Raw genomic sequence first — 24,345 nt, 5'->3', positions numbered from 1 at the left:
CCAATTACGTCAAGTTTGAAGACTTTGTTAACAATTAAAGTGTCTTACATTATAGGGATTTGAGATGCAAAGGTTGCCAGTTTGACTTGGGATGAGTGTTAAAATATTACCACATATTTGACCAAACCGTAGCTTACAAAGATCCTTTGTGGTAATAGTGTTTCATAATGGATTTTAAAGCACAAAGAATTTTAAATGATTAGCTGAATGGGGTGCAACAAGTTTAATCTTCAAATCCAGCCAATCATAACACAAGAACGTGCATATACAATTAGCTGTTTAAAGGAATAGTTCATCCAAAAATGAACATTTGCTGAAAATGTACCATCAGGATATTGTTTCTTCATCAGGTTTGGAGAAATTTAGCATTAGATCACTTGCTCACCAATGGATTCTTTGCAGTGAATGGGTGCTGTCAGAATGAGAGTCCAAACAGCTGATAAAATTTGTAATAAGACAAAAGCTGCATGTTTGTACAAATTCATCATTAAGAAATGTTTAATTTCAAACCATTGTTTCTGGCTAAAATCCTCTATCCATATCTTTCTGCCATAAAAAATTAATCTGATCTGAATCAGGAGAGAAATCTGCACAGGTCAAGCACTGTTTACAAACCAAAACAGTCCAAAACAACTTTAAACAAATATGTGGATGGATTTTGATGTGAGAGACAACAGGAGACAAACTTTTTCCCTAAAGGAAGCATTATTATACAGGTGCATCTCAATAAATTAGAATGTCGTGGAAAAGTTCATTTATTTCAGTAATTCAACTCAAATTGTGAAACTCGTGTATTAAATAAATTCAATGCACACAGACTGAAGTCTTTGGTTCTTTTAATTGTGATGATTTTGGCTCACATTTAACAAAAACCCACCAATTCACTATCTCAACAAATTAGAATATGGTGACATGCCAATCAGCTAATCAACTCAAAACACCTGCAAAGGTTTCCTGAGCCTTCAAAATGGTCTCTCAGTTTGGTTCACTAGGCTACACAATCATGGGGAAGACTGCTGATCTGACAGTTGTCCAGAAGACAATCATTGACACCCTTCACAAGGAGGGTAAGCCACAAACATTCATTGCCAAAGAAGCTGGCTGTTCACAGAGTGCTGTATCCAAGCATGTTAACAGAAAGTTGAGAGGAAGGAAAAAGTGTGGAAGAAAAAGATGCACAACCAACCGAGAGAACCACAGACTTATGAGGATTGTCAAGCAAAATCGATTCAAGAATTTGGGTGAACTTCACAAGGAATGGACTGAGGCTGGGGTCAAGGCATTAAGAGCCACCACACACAGACGTGTCCAGGAATTTGGCTACAGTTGTCGTATTCCTCTTGTTAAGCCACTCCTGAACCACAGACAACGTCAGAGGCGTCTTACCTGGGCTAAGGAGAAGAAGAACTGGACTGTTGCCCAGTGGTCCAAAGTCCTCTTTTCAGATGAGAGCAAGTTTTGTATTTCATTTAGAAACCAAGGTCCTAGAGTCTGGAGGAAGGGTGGAGAAGCTCATAGCCCAAGTTGCTTGAAGTCCAGTGTTAAGTTAAGTTTTCACAGTCTGTGATGATTTGGGGTGCAATGTCATCTGCTGGTGTTGGTCCATTGTGTTTTTTGAAAACCAAAGTCACTGCACCTGTTTACCAAGAAGTTTTGGAGCACTTCATGCTTCCTTCTGCTGACCAGCTTTTTAAAGATGCTGATTTTCCAGCAGGATTTGGCACCTGCCCACACTGCCAAAAGCACCAAAAGTTGGTTAAATGACCATGGTGTTGGTGTGCTTGACTGGCCAGCAAACTCACCAGAACTGAACCCCAGAGAGAATCTATGGGGTATTGTCAAGAGGAAAATGAGAAACAAGAGACCAACAAATGCAGATGAGCTGAAGGCCACTGTCAAAGAAACCTGGGCTTCCATACCCCCTCAGCAGTGCCACAAACTGATCACCATGCCACGCCGAATTGAGGCAGTAATTAAAGCAAAAGGAGCCCCTACCAAGTATTGAGTACATATACAGTAAATGAACATACTTTTCAGAAGGCCAACAATTCACTACAAATGTTTTTTTTTATTGGTCTTATGAAGTATTCTAATTTGTTGAGATAGTGAATTGGTGGGTTTTTGTTAAATGTGAGCCAAAATCATCACAATTAAAAGAACCAAAGACTTAAACTACTTCAGTCTGTGTGCACTGAATTTATTTAATACACGAGTTTCACAATTTGAGTTGAATTACTGAAATAAATGAACTTTTCATTCTAATTTATTTAGATGCACCTGTATGTTATGGACTTGTTTGGCCAGAAGTGACGGTTTAAAGTTAAAAATGTCCTAATGATGGATTTGTTTCTTACAAACACATCTTACGAACATGCAGCTTTTGTCTTCTCAAGATGTTAATTGATGAACTAGAGTGATGTGGATTACTGTGATGTTTTTATCAGCTGTTTGGACTCTCATTCTGACGGCACCCATTCACTGCAGAGGATCCGTTGGTGAGCAAGTGATGCAATGCTACATTTCTCCAAATCTGATGAAGAAACAAACTCATCTACATCTTGGATGAACCATTGCTTTGACTCAATCCATGTTGTTACTGCCCACTTAAAATCTTGAATGGCAACATGCTTTACTTCACTGAACTGCGATCAAAATGTCATACAGTAGTGAATTATAACCAAGCGAGTCTAAATTGGTGCATGTGACATGATATTAATAAGGTAATATCTTAAAGTTGTCAGAAAAATCATGTTTTTAACCATGTTTTCAATCTTGTTTTCCCTGCTGGGCATAAATAATGGTGGATTGTGCAGTTAGCGAGGTTGAACATTAAGGAAGGTAATACGTTTCAGAGGCAGTCGGCTTCTCATGGGTCACATTAGCCAGAATCGGCTGACACAAATCAATACCAAGACAGATGCTTCACCAGTTTCATATTTTCATTTTAAGCAATCTCTTATTAATTTGTGTTCATATAAAAGCCATTTTTCTGGACAAGGGTGAAACTATAGATTCTGCCGGAGGCAATCAAATGTTCATCAGGTTCTTTCTCATATGTTGATGGGAAGTTTTTCAGAAGATGACATGAGACTATAACCTCAGGCTCTTGGCTTGAATCTGAGAGAGACATTTTTTTTTGGTACAATTTTTTGTGCACTGGACAAATTGAATTCTGGTCTGCTCTGCTAAAATGGAAAGTCACAAGACGCATTTTGAAGACGGGATGCCATGTTGATCTATTCACATCATCAATCAGCCTGACACACATTTTACAGAGGAAACTAAATTTTTTCACATTTTCTCAAGAAAAATGAATGTTACTTGGCTGTGCAAAACTTGCTGCCATGATGCCAGGGGGTTGAGCAGTGTTGGGCAATAACTAATTACTAGTAACTTATTTACTGTAATAATATTACTTTTTGCAGTAACTAGTAGTGTAACTAATTACTAATAAGAGTTCAGTAATAATATTAAAGTTACCATCCATAAAACAGCTTAGTTACTTAGTTACTTTTGATGCCTCAACCCCGCTGATTTAAAATCCAACAATCAAATAATTCCTAGATTTATTTTCATAATTTCATGACTCGCACATGCATGTGATGTCCCCAGTGCAGCAGGCAAGCTTGGAATATGGAAAAGCTTACATTCAGCTGATATAAATATTGCATTATATTGATTTTGTCAGGACAAAAGATGATCTGAACATTGTTGTGGCTTTACTTTACTCTGGCATTACATTCCACCCACATCCCTCTGATCAGTGTGTGGTACATTGTATTGCTATAATTAAAAATCTTTTTGAAAAATTAAACAGTTTCTTACAAGCTTATGTGATTTGATAAAATACATAATGAAATATTATCGTATATGGGTAACGGAAAAATTACAATTAGCTTCGAGCTACACATGACAATTAATGAGATTAATACAACACTTCTACTTGAATGTCACTATCAATCACTGTTGAGTGTTTGTAATAACTTTTGACTGCGATCCGATGTGGATTTTGGTCAAATGATGAGGCAGAAATATGTTGTTAGCAACATTCTAGAAGAATTTTATGTGGAAGATACACAGTTACAACTTCTGCGGGGCGTGAAGAAAAAGTAATGTAACTAGTAGTGTAACTAATTACTGTTGCCAGAAAGTAATAAATAAAGTAACAATATTATTTTAGAAAGCAGTAACTAGTAATGAGTAATATATTACATTCTTTGAGTAACTAGCACAACACTGGGGCTGAGTGTGGTTGCTATGCTGTTGCTAGGGTGTTCTGAGTCGTTGCTAGGTTATGTCACAAGTTAAGCCCATTTCCACCACCAACAACAAAAAAACCTTCCTATGGTTAGTCATACTTATGACATTAAAGTGTCAAAATTATGAGCTAAAAAGTCTGGTAATTAAGAGATAAAATCAAAATGTCAAAATTATGACAAAAAGTCTAAGTTCTGAAATACAAAATCATAATTACTGTATGAGAAGTTGAAATTATGACATACTAAGTCATAATTATGATAAAGTCATAATTAGTAACAATTAGATGAAAAATATAAAATTATGAGATTAAGTAATCATTATGTATATATGTCTCATTCACAGTTTTTGTCATGATTATGCCTTTTTGCCTCTTAAATTCACCAGTTATAATTACGTCTCAGAATTTTAACTTTTTATCTCATAATTATGACTTAGTATGTCATAATTTTGACTTGTCACAATTGACTTTTACCTTATGCATATTATATATATATATATATATATATATATATATATATATATATATAATTTTTATTTTAATTAATATTTGAGAAATTTGAAATAATTTGAAAATTAATTTAAAAATTTAATTAATGTAATCACATTACAGTATTTTTCACAAATAAAGAAATATTTAAAAATATATATAAATAAAAAGGAAGTAAACACTGTAAACAACAGGGCACTCAGTAATCTGGGAAGTTTGTATATTGGGAATCATTTTTATTTTTATTTTTCAACTAAAACCAAGGTAACACTCATTTAACATACAGCACACAGTGAAAATGACACAAATATGATAGTGGGCAAATAATGCACAGCATAGTTTGAAATCATGAGTAAAGTTCATATTGTGATCTCTCACTTTATATTGCGAAATTTAGGCATACTGCAAACTGAGATGTTAAGATCTCTGAAGGAGATTACTGTGGTCTAAAGACAAACATCTGAGAAGCGCATGTCTCCATTCATCTCTTTGCCATTTAGGAGTTATTAAAGAGCTTTCTTTTCTTTTTCCTACAGGAAGACATGACATGTAGACACACTACAAAGACATAAGAGATTGTATTTCTGAATATTTCATTTTTACGAAAGTGCACATTATGTTAGAAAACGAGAGAGATAAAAATGCCTACAGGAAATTTTAGCCAATTTAGGGAAAAAAATAAAAGATTTTCATTGAGCATTGACGGCAAAGAAAGGAACGGATGTAAACAGAAATGTCATGCATCGGTTTCGTAATGCATTCACAGCAAACTGTCTTTTTGTCTCCCTGTGTGGTTAAACTGTTGCACTGAGCCGTCCTGCTGTTTTATTTCATTTTGAGTGGATATGACAAAGTGTGGCGTGTTCGTAGCTGAATGTAGTCGCTGTGTGTCACCGCTGATTGCCGCCTCACAAAGCGAAACGGGTGGCCGGCGTTCTTGTTTGCCTTTGTTATCCGTCCGGTCTTCAATCATGCACTGCGTTCTCATTGTTTAGAAAGTGTCAACATAAGTACCCCAGCGACAAAGCTCACACAGACTCCTTTTGCTTGGCCTTCGGTGATTACATCGATGAGGAATATTTTTTTTTTATCCTGCAATCGCTGCAGTAAAAAAAAAAAAAAAAAGAAGTGGTGTTGTAATTTTGTAATTGTAATTGTGAAATTTACTAAGAATTTCTGAGTAAAAATTATTATTTTTTAAATACTATTTTGATTACTTTTTAAAATTCCGTTTTAGTCTTTATTTCCACAAAGGAATTTTAGTGCTTCAGTGCTTGAAATGATTTTGATTATATAAATTATCTAATAATTATATTTCATTTTTTATTTCAGCTTTCAATAAGCACAAACGTTTTTAATAGTTTTAATTATACCATAATCCTGTTCAGTACAATAGTACAGTATATACGGTATAGAAGTACCAGCATATTAATGATTATTTAAACATGTACCACATTATCATAATTGTATTCTTTAAAGTACCTTATACTGTAAATACCACAGTCCAGCAATATGTAAATCATTCACTACCATAGTATATTTATAAAAGTACCATGGTATTAACATTTCAGTTTTTCAACATGGGGCCACAGTAATAAAAGTGCATTGGATTACTTGTAATAACTATGGAAAATGGATATGGTACCATAGTAAACATCCAAACAGCTCTTTGTAAACAGTACATAGTACTTTTGGGATTATAAGATATAAGATATAAGATCATATCAGTGGACGAACAGATATAGCACTTTTTTGTCAGTGTATTCTTTTAAACAGATATTTTGTTGTTGTTTTTGTATTTCCGTGCATTAAACAGAACTAAAAAGTGCAAAGCCATGCATTTCACATATCGTATCGCAAATCATATTTTTAGGCTGCATCGCTCAGTATTAACTAGAAGTGGTGGTTTGAAAAAGTGATGGTCACTTTGCATGTCGGTCAGATGGTCTCTTCCTGTCTAAATGGGCATTTATTGACTAGAATAACTGCAGAGTGCATGAGATTTGCAGCAGTCAAAAGTCTGGCGATGTGAGACTATCCAATATTAGGCATTTGTAATGTGAATACAGAGGAGAGAATGTAAAAATAACATGCATTAGCGAGAGACGTAATCTAAAAGCCTCTGTGGTCTCGGACTGGACGGGTGTTTGGAGGTCTCCCTCAGGTCTCTCCATCTGTGTGAATGGACCCGCAGCGCCTGCCGCTCTCTGTTTGGACCTCGGCCTTTGAAGAGCACTTCTGTTTGTTTACTCGGAGGACTCAAATTGCCCGTGATGCTTGGTTAGATTTCCATCAAGAGCTCGCTGGAGGTCAGAGCCGAGGCCTGACCTTGGGTCCGGTTTGTTCACAAAGCTGCCACAGAATTCGCTATCGGCCGAGGAAATCTGATCCTGGATCAGCGATCTTTATAATGGCACACGGAGCTGCAGCCGTGGACTAAAACACCATCTCAGATCATTTGGGATTGTATTTACATCAATGCTGTTTGTGGATCTGTGCTGCTTTTTAGTGCATATTGACTAAATTTAATATCGATTATGCGATCTGATAACAAACTCGGACGTATATCATGCAGCATCCTTACCAGAGTAAGTCCCAGGATACCGTTACTGTATGATACTTCACATGATAATGCAAAACACAACAACACAGATGGGACGGAGAAGGATTTTACCCATCAGACTGTTTCTGTCATCTCCTAGAGAAGTTATATCATCTAAAGCACCATCACAAATCATTTTAATCCACCAAGTAAAGACATAGTTTTGATATGAACATGAAAATCATTCAGTACCAGTGTTATTTTAGCATTACAGTTATTATAATTGTAGTGGACAGCACATTCCAGGGCCCAGTTTATGGCGGGGCCCCTCTCTGACCACAATGGACAAAGGTTTGCTACATTTTGATTGGATCTTGGTGGACTAACATAAGCAAACTGTCCAACGCCATCAGATAAAGATGCCAGGACAACAGCCAGACTCCTCTTAGAAGGCAAGAAGAAGACCTTGGGTAAAAAGCCCAGGAAAGACAGGACTTCTCATTGGTCAAATGCAGTTTCTGCCCTTCACCCACCAACAGACTGATTCCTAAGGTTTTGGCCAGTGACTGCCATAAAAATTCCTTAGAACCTCTGGATGCAGCAGCAGTGGGTGAAACAAAGAGAGATCACATAGTTCCATCCAAATCCATTCATAACTATGTTCTCAAACCTTAAACTGATGCAAACTACAACACACACATCCTACTTATTCAGAGAAATAAGTATTCTTAGTGACAGCGACGTGTAGTGCGACATCTTACACAAACTCAGCTGTTGATGGACAAATGAATGCATGCATGACAGTTCAATCTTCTTCCATCATGTTTGGACTTAATGTGTTCGTAACATTGTCAAAGGTTCCACGGGAGGAAAGAAGGGTGAGCCACACCGTGTCCCCCCACTCTGATGGAAACAGCCAATCACAGCATGGAAATGGAGAAGCGCCAGATTGCAATCTCCTCCTCATCGAAAAGAGATAAAGGTACCTTCCCAAAGACACTCCTTGTTCTGAGTCTTCGGCATGTTACAGGGAAGGCAGCAACAGATCAACCAGATCTGAGTCTCCGGCCTGCAAGGGTGAGACACTAACAGATCAACCAAGTTCTGAGTCTCTAGCCCAAAGAGGCAGAAGACACACAGACATCTGTAACAAGGTTAAGCTCCAGCGAGCCAACCTTCACTCCAAGGTACCTTGGCTTGCGTGTTCCAGGCTAAGCACCTTCTGCACCTACTCCAGGGCCACATCTGCGTGTTCCAGATTCTAGGACCCTTTGGTGCTCCAGGAGATCAGCATCCTCCAGCGCTTCGTGTTCAAGGCTGTCGAAACGGATTCCTGCTCCTTTCCCCACTGCATTGTTACCAGCACAACCAGTGGATGAAGTCACCGTCACCAGACTGCTCACTCGACCACAGAGAACGTAACTATCACTTATCCAAACCTCTTCCAGAGACCTTGGCATTGTTGTATATTATCAGTATATGATTTTTCTAATTTACATTAGATTATTATAGCCGATTGCAGTTTATAGCAAATCTTCCATGTATTTGTTTGATGCATAATAAGGTTCTTCACCTTATTTCTTTCAGAGTAGCAACAGTTTATCTTTCCAGATAACATAGCTCTGACATTGCAACACCCAACATAATCACTTGCATTTTATGCATCTTATGCACTTTATTCCTATTTCATTTATGGTATTCGTTTAGTAGTTGTTGATTACTATTGTCTATTTTTTGTTAATAAATTCTATTTTATTACACTTGTGTCTTCCTTGTGTTGATGATACAGAAAGAGGTTCTACAAGTTAGAGATCCCACCAATCTTTCTTATGTGATGTACTCATAACCACACCTTAAGTGACACGTGATCCAAATATCATAACGTCATTGGTGACGCGAGTACCCATCACTACACCATTTCGCCTCCCTAGGTTGGCGAAAGCAAAAATCACTACATAATCAATATTTTAGTTTAATGTTCAGTAATTGTTTTAGTATGTGCTTTTGTCATTTTTGTGTTTTATACAAATATTTTAAATACTACTTAGATTTTACATTTCAGTGTTATTTAAATACTATTACATTTTTAATATTTTTTTCAATTAGATTTTATTTTTACATTTCCAGTTATTATTTAAATTTGTGTTTCATCTATGTGCTTGCTATGTCTCATTTTCATTAGATTTCAGTTTAATTTGTATTTATTTTTATTTCTATAAAAAAATACCTACTCCAACTTAAACTTGATTTTTAATTTTCATCAATTCGTTTTATAGTTATTTTTATGCATTTACTTTAATGCTTCAATTAATTGCCAAAGCAACATTTGTTCAGTTTGTTTTTCATATAATATTTACATTTTATTTTTATTTTTATTTTAGGCCATAATAATCAGTACAATGGTACAGTGCATGTCTTCATGTACAGTGCTACATTAACATAAGTGTATCCTTTAAAGTACATTACACTGCTGTGTAAATATGGTACATCAATATGGCAATCATTCACTACCATAGTATATTTATAAAAGTACCATGGCATTAACATGGTGTCGCAGTAATATAACTGCATTGCATTACATGTAAATACCATGGTAAATGGCTATAGTTACTTCTGGGGTTATACGATTTGACCAATTTATAGATCTTAAATGGAAGGACAAAAAAGCTTAGATATGAGATGCCACTTTTTAGAAAAGAGTGAGTAATATTGCCTGATGATTGTAATGATACTTGAACTTAGATTGTTTAAAATGTGCAGTAACCATCAACCACAGCTGTGTGTCATGTTATACCACTAATATCATTATTGCTTAACAAAAGAGATGCATAAAAAAATATAAAAATACCGCCTGTATGCTCTCAACTACTGCATGCACTTTGCATACCAGTATTAAATTCTTTATATTAAGAAAAGCATGACAATATGAAGAAAGTCATAATTTGCACAGTCAGTAAAGTCAAGGACAGGTCTCTCTCACAGTACTTGCATTAAGTGGTTTAGGATTACAGTGAGACAAATGCACACTCTTCAGTCCAATTTGTGTTCAGTTGTCTGTTTTTTCTGTCTTCCGTCTTTGCTGTTATCATGGATTTTTGCTGATAAATGAGTATGAATGCATGCATGAAATAATTCATATTAAAACAACATTGTCAATATAATTTTTTAATAATAATAATAAAGCATATTATGGGTTTTACTGATATTAAAATATATGCATCAAGAATTTGTGCATATTCAACATTATAAAATAGTACAATAATTCTATTTTTTGTCAAATTAATTTTTTTAACAATGATTTAAATTATGTCTGTATATGAACATATATGTGCATGTTTCAAATATTTGCTTGCGACAATGATCTTTATTAAAAGCTATATAAAAAAAGACAAGATTTTAAAACATCTTTTTCTCAACATATTAGTTGTAACTCAATTTCTTGTTCTGTTATTTGGGATTTGGGGAAAAGTGTTTGCTAGTAGGAATGAAAAAAAAAAAAAAATGAAAAAAAAAGTTTTGATTTAGTTTGTGGCTCGTGTAAGTGTTTAAACAGCCAGTCCCTGTTGTACAGAGCGCTTGTAAAGGCCTGGCCATCAGAAGGACCTTGAATCTCGCCCTGGATGAAGAATGAAACTTTATGCTTTGATGATAAAGCTTTCCAATACCCGGAGCAAATGTTTGTCGGGAAAAAGCCATGACAGCAAGCTATTACTAGCAGAAGACATCAGTGAGGATGTCACCTGACTTCTCGTCCGTGTTTGCTTCAAAATCCCTTTGAGGATGACTAGTGGGGACCCGCTTGATGTGTGTGTAAGATGAGACAAGACTGGATCCCAGAGAACCAGGATTAACAAGAGAGACTCTGCCCATGATTGATTCTGATGAAATGTTCTTTGTGTCCAGGAAATATTAAAGGCAGGAATTACTCTGTATTTATTAAAGGGAAACTATACTATGATTATTAATTGAATGTATTTCATTCTTCTTCTTTTTTTTAAATCATGGAAGTATGTGCAATTATATTTTTTAATTATATTCAAACAATGTTTTTTTATTTTTAATATTTACATTATTATTTATCTATCTATCTATCTATCTATCTATCTATCTATCTATCTATCTATCTATCTATCTATCTATCTATCTATCTATCTATAACAACAACAATAATAATAATACTATTATTAGTCTTTTTTTTTCCAATCATGGAAAGAAATATGTTCAATTATATTTAAATCCTATTCATATATTAAAATGATCGATATCATATATTATCAATATAATAAAATTATAACATCATATTTCATACAGTATATTAAAATTATATATTATTTCTTGCATACTACTACTAAATCATATATATATATATATATATATATATATATATATATATATATATATATATATAAACAAACACACACATTTAAATTGATTTTGTAATTATTATTTTTATATTTTGATTGTTGTCATTATCATTATTATTATTTCTCTGTATAAAGATATAAATGTTCACATTTCAAATATTTGTTTGTGACAGTGATTTGCATGAAAAATTTACATTCATATAAAAAATATAATATATGCAAAAATGTTGTCTTTGTCTGTGAAAAACCATAAAATAACAGACCGATATATGTAATTTATGTTCATGTACACCATGGGCGTCGCTAGGCCACTTTTAGGGGGGCTTTATAAATTTCTGCTCAGCCCCCCTAAAAATCTTGCGATTCTTCCCCTTTAAATTTCAAATGAAAACGGCAGCAGACTTCGGCTCCTCCGCATCTTTCGAGATGGTCCTCACTGCAGAACACAAGGTCCAGGGGGTGGAGTTGGATCTAGATCCAACTCCTCCCACCTTACATAGACCTAAACCTACCCGTCTCCACCCCCTGATCCATAAACCCACCCATCCCCACCCCTAAACCTACCAATCTCCACCCCCTGGATGTGGATCCAACTCCGCCCCCTGGATCTTTTGTTCTGCAGTGAGGGGCTACTGCATCTTTCTGCGCGTTCTTCAATCCACAGACTGCGGTGGCACAGAGGAGAGGACAAGGTGTGTGTTTATCGATAGATTGTTATAATATCTACATCTATGCAGTTCTTTGTCATAAATACAGTTTACAAAAAGTCATGGGAGAGCAATCGGTTTCCAATCTACTGTAAAGTTTTCGCTGCATTCACCACTCATCACACCACAGCTGTTTCCTTCAGCAAAGCCCTTAACACATATGAACGCATACTTTATAAAACGATCACGTTATTGCTATTTTCATTTGGAAATTTAGCTTTCAATATAGAACATAATATTACAGTGCATGTGGCATTAACTACCATATAGTTATGCATAGAAATGATTAAAGACAGTGACCGACAGCACTCAGTCAGTGCACTCATTTTAATTGCTTGTTAATTTTTTGTACAAATTTTCAATCAATTTTTTTGTAAATATTTATTTATTTTTTTGTTATTATACCCTCATTGGGGGGATGAGCCCCCCTAAAATGAGAATCCTAGAATCGTCCCTGATGTACACTCTAAAAAGGCTGGGTTAAAAAAATAACCCAACCTTAACCCAGCCGCTGGGTAACTATGGGACAGAACACGCGCTGGGTTGTTTTGACCCAAGTGCTGGGTTGAGCCATTTGACCCAGAATGCTGGGTTGTTTATTTAACCCAACCAGTGGGTCAGGTGAACTGTGTTGCTGGGTTAAACATTACCCAAACATTGGGTTATTTGTGGTCTCATTGCCTTGCTACGTTTATATTTACCAATATTACTACTAATAATAATAAATAACAATCACAAAGAAATTTAAAATTATTATTTTTCTGTAATACAATTACACAACACAAAAAAATGCAACTGTAAATAATCAATTTAATGAGTTTTCACATTTCTTTTTAAAGATTTTTTTGAATGGGTGCTATACTGCTACACATTACACCCAATCCCTACAGACACAAATACGTTTTTTTGTAGATCAGTTTCTTTAAAAAACAAAACTTTGTAAACTAGGTACTGTAGATTCCTATTCTTTGTCAACATTGCAGCATCATAACACTATGAAATTGATTATTGCCACATGAGAATCAGTCCAAACATTGTGCCATTAAAACTAAGCCAAACAAAGAGACCTACAACAGACAATACATGTGACAAAAATTAAAACGTTACAAGTGGCCAGAAAAAAACTGTTGCCCTCAAATACCTCACACATGAAGACTAATGTCCATCAATATGATATACTGCATGCTGGAGAAATTCCCAGGAAGGAAGATGTTAGTGTAGCTGACATCAAGCACAAAAAAGGACTTGAAAAAAGATAAACAGCCTCAAGCAACAAGTCCGTTTCAACGGCATGCCCCGAAACAATGGCGAAGGTGTGGGATGTCGCTGTCTCGTCACCGAGGCACAGAATGTGCAGGAATGCATCACCATGTTGGTCCCCACCTGTTAATTACACAACACTTAGTCTTGCAACATAACTTACATTTTTACAAGTTGTAACATTTAAGTTGACTTAAATAACGTTTAAGTGTATTTTATGGAAATCAGCCAAACCATCTGAGTTTTCCTGTGAACTGGGTCTGGTAAAGGCTGCTCAAACTAAATATTTATTGTGTTACTGATTTAGGTTTATTTCTGCTTACTGGCACTTCTTGGTTGTCTACTTAAATTTCATCCAACCAACATGGCATAAATTATGGGGTATTTAAAGCCCCCAGTATATATATATATATATATATATATATATATAGTACTGTGCAAAAGTTTTAGGCCACTAGTATTTTAGCCAGCTAAATAAAAAATGGTTTTAAATCAGTTATTTCTATCTTTTGCTGAAGTGTGTCAGTAAGAAATATCGGTTTACATTTCCAAACATTCATTTTGCAATTAATTGTAATAATCCAGTGACATTTTTGTTTGATCTGATCTGGTCATCATCCAATCTGTCTGGAATGACATGAAGAAACAGAATAAACTGAGACAGACTAAATCCAGAACAACTGTGGCAACATCTCCAAAATGCTTCAAGAAACCTCCTGCAAAGCTCCTGAGAAACTCTGCTCAAGTGCACCGAGGGCAAAAGCTGCTTTAAATTTAAAGGATGATCACACCAAATGTTGATTTAATTTAGTTAATAGAAGTTAATTGATAAAGAAAATCTATTTATGACATTATTTTTGACAGCATCCTCATTTTACAGCATTTTTTCACAAGTGTCTAAAACTTTTAACAGTACTGTAGGTTTGCAGGTAGGTTTCTTGAAGCGTCTTGGAGATGTCGCGATGGTTCTTTTGGATTTAGTTCGTCTCAGTTTCTTCATGTGACTCCAGACAGACTGGAGGATGATCAGATCAGATATATGTGTGGAGCACTGGCTGTTGTCAGACATTCACTGGATTATTACAATTAATGACAAAATGAATGTTTGGAAATGTAAACTGATATTTCCTACTGACACACTACAGCAAAAGATAGAAATAACTGACTTAAAACCATTTTTAACTGTTGAAAATACTAGTGGCCTAAAACTTTTGCAGAGTAGGGTACAACGGGGCTAAAGGCACCTTTGATATTATTTTCATCTAAACCACTAGATGGCACAAAAACGTGGCGTAGCACTTTGCAAAACATTCGCTTTTCAACATGCACGATTTTATTTGTCTGATCTTTGACGCGATCGCGCGCAGCAGTGCAAAGTTGATTCTGTGCTTACATTTTATGTTTTTTAAAATGTTGTAGATTTAAGTAGCAAATGAGAATCGCTAAAATTAATGCATATATTTTGAGACAAAGGCCTTCTTTATGATTTTCAGTTTTGCTTAAGATAATTAAAGCAACAGTTTTTAAATAAAGAAAGAATATGTAAAAGTATGTATTTGGGGTAAAAAGCGCCCCTGCTGTTGGGGCTAAAGGCGCACAGTAATTAACATGATAATTAAAAGATGGCTGACTTTTCCATTTGTTCACATGACATGGTTAGATTCAGATGGTAAATATCATATATTATGTTGTTATAAATATCATATATATTATGTATGTGTCCATATTAAAGATAATCACAATGTTTAAAATAAAACCATCATATTTAAAAACATGATATTTATCATATAATAAAATATAATTTGTTGTTAGCCTACTACTGTAAATATATTTTCAATTATTATTGAATCTCCTTCAATACTTTCAGAATCTTTAATTATTAAAATGACTTTATTTCTGTATTTTAAAATATATTTTTTTATATTAACATTTTAATGACAGTAGGCCTATATTTATTGAACACTTTTTTTTTTTTTTTTTAAATGAAGCAGAAAACAGAACAAACTTTGCTAAAGTGATTGTTTTTAACAAGTATTAACTTAGACATTATAAAAAAAAAAACATTATTTTAGCTGAAGTATTTGTATCAATACCGTGTGCCCTGTGTGTGGGGTAAAAGGCCCCCTTTGTCACCTCATACATTTATAAGATTTTTAAACAAAATAAAGAACTTGAATGATTTATTTTCACACAAAATCTGTTGCTCCATTAATGTTCAATACAACATACATATTTTTTCGGCAATTATACATTTTAATTGCGCAGCGCAGTGAATACCACATTTTTTCTTAAGGTGGGCCTTTAGCCCCGTTGTACCCTACTGTGTATAGAGTAGAAAAAGTAAAAGAAACTTACAGGTTTTACGTCAGATGAATGACTTCCAGGATTCTGTGGTTGTGGGTCTGAAGACCTTTCCTCCGTTCTTGAATATTGATTGGGGAAGCAGAGTGGGCAGGACTTTGAAAGCACTCTCCCTTTTAGCATCTAAATCATAAGAATAATACAGTGCAAGCTGTGAAACTGATCTCACAATCAAAGATGTTAGTGATGTTAGTGACGTTCTGGCAGAGGTGCTGCTGCTGTGTACACTCACAGAAAACAATGTGCTCAAATGTTAAAGATGTGGGGCAGCTCCTGTAATATCGCCTTGACTATCGACATCAGCTCTCAGCGATATCTCTGACTATCATCAATACACTATATTATCGTCTATCTGCACAACCCCACTAACAATTTAACCATTTCAAATTTCTGTAAACGAAACCATAAAATCTAAATTATTTCTTACCTTGCCAAGTTTTTCTAGAAGCCTGGGGAACTCCTTCAAGATTTATGGGATGCTTGTAGACCCATTGCTGCGAATCCACCATTTCTCAAATTTTTTTGGGAGGCAAAACAAATTCTGTAAAATAAGAATGAAAAACTGGGTTAAAAGCTAGCAAAACCATACAGTATGCCAGCCTGGAAATCCAGTGATCTGCCTATTATTCATCAATCTCAAATACAAATTGTTATTTCTAACAGTAACATATAAAGAAAACATTACATGCCCTGCGTCCCAATGTGCATACTATCCACCTTATCTGCCCTAAATAGTATTGAAAATTACTACCATCACATAGAATTTAGGATGGATAGCATGCACATTGGGACGCAGGCATAGCCTCTCTAACTTACTGTTAACCTGGATAAACTTGTGTTCTGATTAAAGCAACAAAAGCATTCACTAAAACAGAGGAAGACAACAAACTTTAGACAACATTTTAAGTAAAATATTTAAGAATATTACATACAGTTTAAGAATAATATTGCAAATGCAATTTTGTGGTTTAACGTTAAGGGTAGCTAATGCAGCTAACGTTGCCTGAGGAAAAAGAGCGCGAAAATAAGTTATTGTTGGATTCGGCACGTCGCAGACATTTACTTGGGAAAAAAAAGACCTTAAAAGATAAATTTTAGTACGAAAAGATCTAATTATGACAAAACATTACAAAGCCACACAGAAACGTTATACAGACAGTAAGTTAACTGAACTTACCCCTGTATTTCTGACCTAAGGATAGTTCATACCTTTTTCATGAGGGGTTAAAATATAAAACTTTGCACACTCACACTCTCTCTCTCACACACACACACACACATAACTAATATATAGCCTATATTTATAACTTTTATATAACGATAAAGAGATTGCTGAGGCCTTTTTTGTCAACAAAAAAATGTAGGCGGCTACTTCATTCACAGAATAACGCTAACTTTAACCCGCACAGCGACAGATCAAATATCACATTAACCGTGAAATCAGTGTGCTCTCACCACAGCTTATAAAAATAGAGGTAAATAATCATATTATCATATTAAAATTACCTTATAATCCTGCTTGCTGCGAGTTGCTTGACCGTCTGACGATGAGACGAGTGAAGAACCCAAAAAATTCGATGAAGAGGAAAAATAAACAAACCGGTTGGGTCAAAATAACCCAACCCAGGTGTTCAGTGGTGAAAGAACCCCTTGCAGTCATTTGACCCAGCACTAACAACCCAACTGTGTGTTTACAGAAATAACCCAGCACTTTTAAGAGTGCATGTATTTTACATTGATTGTCTATCAGATTTTGGTAAAGGAAGCATTATAATATTTTTAATTTTGCAGTATTTTAGTCTTTAAAAGCAACTCCAGTGAGCATATTATGTACCTGTAGAATTGCTCTGAATCAAGTCGGTTTGTTAATATGTTATGTGGAAACAGAATGTAGTGCCATTGCTCAAAAAACAACTTGTTTTTACAACTTCTCCAACTGCTTCTACATCTATGCGTGACACTGCCATCATTAAAGACTCAAAAAAGCCTTTATGTTCACTAAATTGGACAAACATTTGGCGACGGCACGTTCTGCTTGGAAAACGTTTGTGCAATATGCGCACGGCGATACCAACAATCTGCAAATATTTCTTTGAGGTGTTTCATCTTTACTCTGTCTGGGTCTAAATCCTCATTGTTTACTTCCACAGTTCAATGGACTGGCTTAAATGTGATTTTACCCCTGATTTTCCCGCCGGCTTACTGTTTTATCTCATCGAGAGGCAAACAGCGGACCTACCGCATCAGATCTACTTTCCGCAAGTCGCATCGCAAACAGGCCCGGGCTTCACAGCAGGGACACAAATCCTCCCTAATCCAAATTAGCCCCTCCAAGTCAAATAAAACAGTCTGTCACGCACCGTCTCGCTCGCCCGTCTCCTCTTTATGGTAGCGGCAGATGGCACTGGGAGGACGGACCTAAAAAGAGCAATATATTAAACAGAAAACAAAATGACTCTCTCTTGTTTGCTCGATATACATACAGCCACATAAAACTCAATCTACACTGATTTACTTTCGAATCTGGATACGCTTTATTAAATTATGTCAGCGTTAACTAAGCAATACTTCATGCAAAAGTGTGAATTTGCTCTCAAATCAAATGTCCAACAGTAAAATCTGACACGTCGAGGGTTAAAGTGATGTTAATGAGGTTGAACGCTATTGCACTGGGTTAATTTACTTTAATCAAAGTCATTCTACATGCTCTGTGGAGGTGTATTAATTAATGCATCATTCATTTCTATACAGTTCATTGATCTGCACCCATTGATGATTTAGTGCAATCCTAAAGTTTTTAAATGCCTTCATCAGGCATCATCATATATCACCTGTATTATACTTTCTGTAGGAAATAGGTGGTGCGCGCCCATACAAAATCTGTATATGTCTTTTAGCACGTATCTGTAGATATGACTCGAATAGGATTTTTTCTCTCGCTTTGCATCTGAGAAAAGAAAACGGTTTAACCCTTGATGTTAATGGTTTGTTGAAATCATTAACAGTAACTATGAGCGATAGTGAGTTATACCTGACTTGGCAAACATCTCTAATGATAAATGAAATGGTCCCTCGGCACTAATGCATTTAAATGTCTATGAGCAGTCACAATTTGTAAAACGTCAAAGATGCACATCGTTTAAACAATATTTAGAGCCTCATTACCTTGAAAATGGCAAAAGCATCAATTTCACTTGTGCAAAGTGAGTTGCATCTACAATAACTCAGGTTTGGATATTTTCCCCTTTTTTTTGTTGTGTTTTTTGCTCCCATGTGTTCCGTGACCCAGTTTCTCCCTCATGTTAATTGTTCATTTGATTCCAGGTGTCTCTCCTTAGTTCCTTGATTGTTCTGTCTTTAAAAGCCCCAGTCCGTTCAGTTAGTGTTTGTTGGTCCTTGTATGTTTTCCTGCCTGTGCTTCATGTAAACCTGTTGGAAATTAAAGTCTCTAGTTTTCGTCACACTACAGGTTTTTAATTCGATTTTATTTTTAAACTGAAAAAAGAAAAAGAAAAGAAAAGATGATTCATTGAATTTACTAACTTGTTTTAAGGTAAGTGGTTGCAATCAAAAAATAAATTGATTGCAACCACTTACTGTATTTTTTATTTTATTTTTTTACTTCAATGAATCATTTTTAGGTTCTTTTTCCTTTTTTTTTTTTTTTTTTTCTATTTATTTATTTATTTTTTTAAATGTTTTGTTTAATTTTTCAATTATGGCCGGTGCTATTTTAGTATCATTGATATACATACTATTATAGGTTTTAAATTTTACAAAGTTTTCACTTTAATTTTAGTTAGTTTTTTAAATGTATTGTGTTCTTGTATGTTTTGTTTAATTTTCAACTCAATTCAATTTAGCCCAATGCTATTTTATTGCTACTGATATACTATTATAGGTTGTGAAATAGAATAGATTTGTACATGTTCTGTCAATTTATTTTTAGTTAGTTTATATAGTTTTGCTTAGTTTTGATTCAATTCAGTTGTGCCCAATGATATTTTACTATCACTGATATATTGTAGGTTTATGTTCTGTTTTCCCTATAATTTTAGTAATTTATTGTGTTTTGTTTAATTTTAAATTAAGCTCAATTGTGCAATTATTATTTTAGTATCAGTGATATACTATTATAGTTTTTTTATTGTTAGATTATATTTGTGTATGTTATGTAGTAACTTATTTTTAATAAAATGTCTATATAGTTGGTATTAATTCTGTTTATATTTATTTTGAAAAATTTATTTTAATTTGATACAATTTAATTTGACCTATTTTAGTACATTGTACAAAAAAGGTTCTATTTTTTATCTATTTTATTGTAGCTGTTTATTTTACTTTACAACTTTTTTTTTTCAATTTTTTAATGGTTTTAATTAACTATAATAATCATGATTGTGCCCAAAACAATCTGTGATTAAAGAGCGACTCAAATAAAGAGTCTGTGAATGCAATGATTCCAAGCCAGATCAGCAGGGGAAACACTTACAGTATTACGTTTTAAAACCTGAGGCCTGTTAAACACATCTCATGTAAGTATTTTGCATCTGCGCTCATTACAGCTTACACAGTTCACACCGTATGAGTGTCGCATAGCTTCATTTTCACACATTGCACGCAAAGAAATCAGCAGAAAACATGGTGAAAAAGGTAAAGGCAAAATGTTCCATTGGAAATGAATTGGACGGCATGTGATTAAAGTGGTTAAAAATAAAAGTGCTTGGAGATTAAGGCAATTTTCTTTCTTTGCAACAATACGCATTAATTAATCCTTTATGTGCATTGAAAAGAGTTCATTTTGATTGTGCATGTTGACTTTGGTCACTCTAGTATGAATAAAAGTGGCAGTTGCTAAAAGAAGCTCAATTATTCCCGAGATCTGAACTGTACTTTCAGTTGCTTTACTTTTGAATTGCATTTTGCAGTGAGACAGCAATTTTTGTGGGGCAAACAAACAGCACAAACCTCGACATCTTTGTTGTCAAAAGCACACATAACGTTACCTTTGTTGTCACTGGGAATTCTCGGCTGACCTACATTTGGCATTGTTGATATTGCTGAACATTTCATGTATGGTCCGACTCCTGTTGAGAGCACCTCTCACATAAATAGTTCAAACTATTCCCCGTCTGAGTCAAACCCCACAGCGTCACATATCTCGAGCAAAGCCATCCGTCTGGACCTTCGCTTGTCAGTTTCAATGAAAGTCTCCATCTTCTCCAGCCATAAATGGAGGTTGTGTGCAGCGCTCAGCCTCGAGCAACACTTCACCGTCTGCTGGACAATTCTGCTGTTATCTAGTCACTTTTGGAAGAGCTGCATGCATCCTTTAGGAAAAACCACAAATGAGATTCTGAATTGTTTCTCCAGAGATGAGATTAAACAGAGCAAATGGAGACTTTTGCTTAATTCTTCTGCTCATATATTTTCAAAACGCATAAAACATGAGATTTGAACTCCAACAAATTATTCTAAGATCAAATTGTTTTACAAATGAGATTCTGAATTGTTACTATACAGTAATGACATTAAACAGATGAGTTTTTGGTTAATTCCCTTTGATGGTTGTGCCCAGTGATTTTTTAGTATCACGGATATACTGTTGATTTGAATTAGATTTATTTTTATATCATCAGTTTTCACTTTAATGAAGTAACCTGTTGTGATTTAATTATTTATTAAATGTCCATATAGTTGTTAAAATTTTTTATTTACAGTATTATTCTATTTAGTTTTAGTTATTTTAGTACTTCAAAAAATGTTGCAGTGGAAACTAGCTGAAATGGTTTAATTTTTATACATTTTATTTTAAGTAAATTTTTATATATATTTATTTCATTTATATTTTATAAATTATAAGATCTAAGATCAAATAATTGTATGATTTTATCATTTATAGATGAATTGCTTCTCCTGGACAGAAGCGAGATTAAGCTGAGAAAAATGACTTTTGCTGATCTTTCTGCTTAAAAATTATTACCAAGATTCCAGTAAGTCTCAAACTGTGCTCAATCTGCAACAAAACAGATTAATTTGAAATCAAACAAATGATTTTATATGATTTTGTCATTTACAAATAAGATTCTGAGACTTTTGCTTATTTCTTCTGCTTATATTTCAAAACATATAAAACATTATATTTTGAACTCCAACAAATTCTTCTAAGATGAAATGATTTTATGATTTTATCATTTACAAAATGAGATAGTGAATTCTTACTCCTAGAAAGCAATGGGATTAAAGCAAAAGGAAACGTTTAAGTCTTATATACAGGTGCATCTCAACAAATTAGAATGTCGTGGAAAAGTTCATTTATTTCAGTAATTCAACTCAAATTGTGAAACTCGTGTATTAAATAAATTCAATGCACACAGACTGAAGTAGTTTAAGTCTTTGGTTCTTTTAATTGTGATGATTTTGGCTCACATTTAACAAAAACCCACCAATTCACTATCTCAACAAATTAGAATATTTCATAAGACCAATAAAAAAACATTTTTAGTGAATTGTTGGCCTTCTGGAAAGTATGTTCATTTACTGTATATGTACTCAATACTTGGTAGGAGCTCCTTTTGCTTTAATTACTGCCTCAGTTCAGCGTGGCATGGAGGTGATCAGTTTGTGGCACTGCTGAGGTGGTATGGAAGCCTAGGTTTCTTTGACAGTGGCCATCTGCTCATCTGCATTGTTGGATCTGGTGTCTCTCATCTTTCTCTTGACAATACCCCATAGATTCTCTATGGGGTTCAGGTCAGGCGAGTTTGCTGGCCAATCAAGCACAGTAACACCATGGTCATTGAACCAGCTTTTGATACCTTTGGCAGTGTGGGCAGGTGCCAAGTCCTGCTGGAAAATGAAATCAGCATCTCCATAAAGTTTGTCAGCAGAAGGAAGCATGAAGTGCGCTAAAATTTCCTGGTAGATGGCTGCGTTGACTGTGGACTTCAGAAAACACAGTGGACCAACACCAGCAGATGACATGGCAGCCCAAATCATCACAGACTGTGGAAACTTCACACTGGACTTCAAGCAACATGGATTCTGTGCCTCTCCACTCTTCCTTCAGACTCTGGGACCTTGATTTCCAAATGAAATGCAAAATTTACTTTCATCTGAAAAGAGGACTTTGGACCACTGAGCAACAGTCCAGTTCTTTTTCTCCACAGCCCAGTTAAGATGCTTCTGACGTTGTCTCTGGTTCAGAAGTGGCTTGGTAGCCCTTTTCCTGAAGACGTCTGAGCGTGGTGACTCTTGATGCACTGACTCCAGCTTCAGTTCTCTCCTTGTGAAGCTCTACCAAGTGTTTGAATCGGCTTTGCTTGACTGTATTCTCAAGCTTGCGGTCATCCCTGTTGCTTGTGCACATTTTCCTACCCAAATTCGTCCTTCCAGTCAACTTTGCATTTAATATGCTTTGATACAGCACTCTGTAAACAGCCACACCTTTCAGTAATGACCTTCTGTGACTTACCCTCTTTGTGGAGGGTGTCAATGATCGTCTTCTGGATCATTGCCAAGTCAGCAGTCTTCCAAGAGATACCCAGAATTTATACTGTATGGATGGTCATTTATTCAAACTCAAATGTAAATATTCTAATATTTTGAATCTAAAATATATGTAAGTTTCATTTTTTGAAATAAGTTACAAGAAAAAATGAACTTTTTCACAACATTCTAATTTACTGAGATGCACCTGTATATATATATATATATATATATATATAGACTCCAGTAAGTCTCATAACGTGCTCAGTCTGCAAAAAAACTCTGTAAATTCTTGTGGAATTAAATAATTTTTATAGGATTTTATCATTTTCAACTGAGATTCTGAACTGTGAAAAAACAACGAGATTAAATAGAACAAATGGAGACTTTTGCTTATACATTTTCACTAAGACTCCAGTAAATCTCAAACTATGCTCAGTCAATAAAACATGAGATTTCAGATTGAACTCAAGGAACTTCTTCCAAGAGCAAACTATTTTATCATTTTATAGCTTTATACTCTCACTGTCAACAATGTACTCATTCATTTCAATTATTATTGAGGAGAAACATCTGAGGTAATAAAAATAATAATAATAAAAAAAAAATAATAATTCTGAGCAACAATTCTTTGTAACCTCTCCATCAAAATAGCATCAAAATACAAATTATAGATTTTTAATATCAATTGATAATGCGTTTCTCATAAAGGACACAGCAGAAAATCGGATGGAACAAGCAGCACAGCAGTGATTTTGATGGATGACTTTTAATTTAACAGGAAAGGTCACAAGCCACACAACCTGACATTGAAGAATCAGTTCTCATTACTTGTTTTAGTTAAATTAATAGTTAAATGTCTTGGGACTTTTTCAC

General features: G+C 34.8%; 1 protein-coding gene and 1 long non-coding RNA gene across 7 annotated transcripts in view; both read right to left on the bottom strand.

Annotated features, from left to right (window-relative positions):
* LOC131549867 (gamma-glutamylaminecyclotransferase C-like) overlaps positions 1-19,381 on the bottom strand; it is a 76,191-nt gene extending 56,810 nt beyond the window's left edge. For 4 of the 6 annotated variants that reach the window (XR_009273510.1, XR_009273513.1, XR_009273511.1 and 1 more), the window contains exons 1-2: positions 19,147-19,381; positions 18,221-18,399 (exon numbers count right to left, since the gene is read on the bottom strand). Coding sequence is in view for 1 of the 6 variants with exons in the window: in XM_058792444.1 (XP_058648427.1) it covers positions 18,221-18,250 (30 nt within the window). In the remaining 5 variants the exon portion in view is untranslated. The remainder of the gene's footprint in view (positions 1-18,220; positions 18,400-19,146) is intronic. The other 2 variants (XR_009273512.1, XM_058792444.1) reach the window with 2 other exon arrangements.
* LOC131549899 (uncharacterized) lies at positions 13,520-17,624 on the bottom strand. The gene is made up of 4 exons (XR_009273516.1): positions 17,488-17,624; positions 16,409-16,522; positions 15,976-16,104; positions 13,520-13,743 (listed from the first exon to the last, which is right to left on the bottom strand). It is a non-coding gene; the product is annotated as an uncharacterized LOC131549899 (long non-coding RNA).
* Positions 19,382-24,345: the final 4,964 nt, after the last annotated feature.

Source organism: Onychostoma macrolepis, chromosome 01 (genome assembly GCF_012432095.1).
Source record: "Onychostoma macrolepis isolate SWU-2019 chromosome 01, ASM1243209v1, whole genome shotgun sequence".
NCBI lineage: Eukaryota > Metazoa > Chordata > Actinopteri > Cypriniformes > Cyprinidae > Onychostoma > Onychostoma macrolepis.
This window is presented reverse-complemented; position numbering and strand designations above follow the sequence as displayed.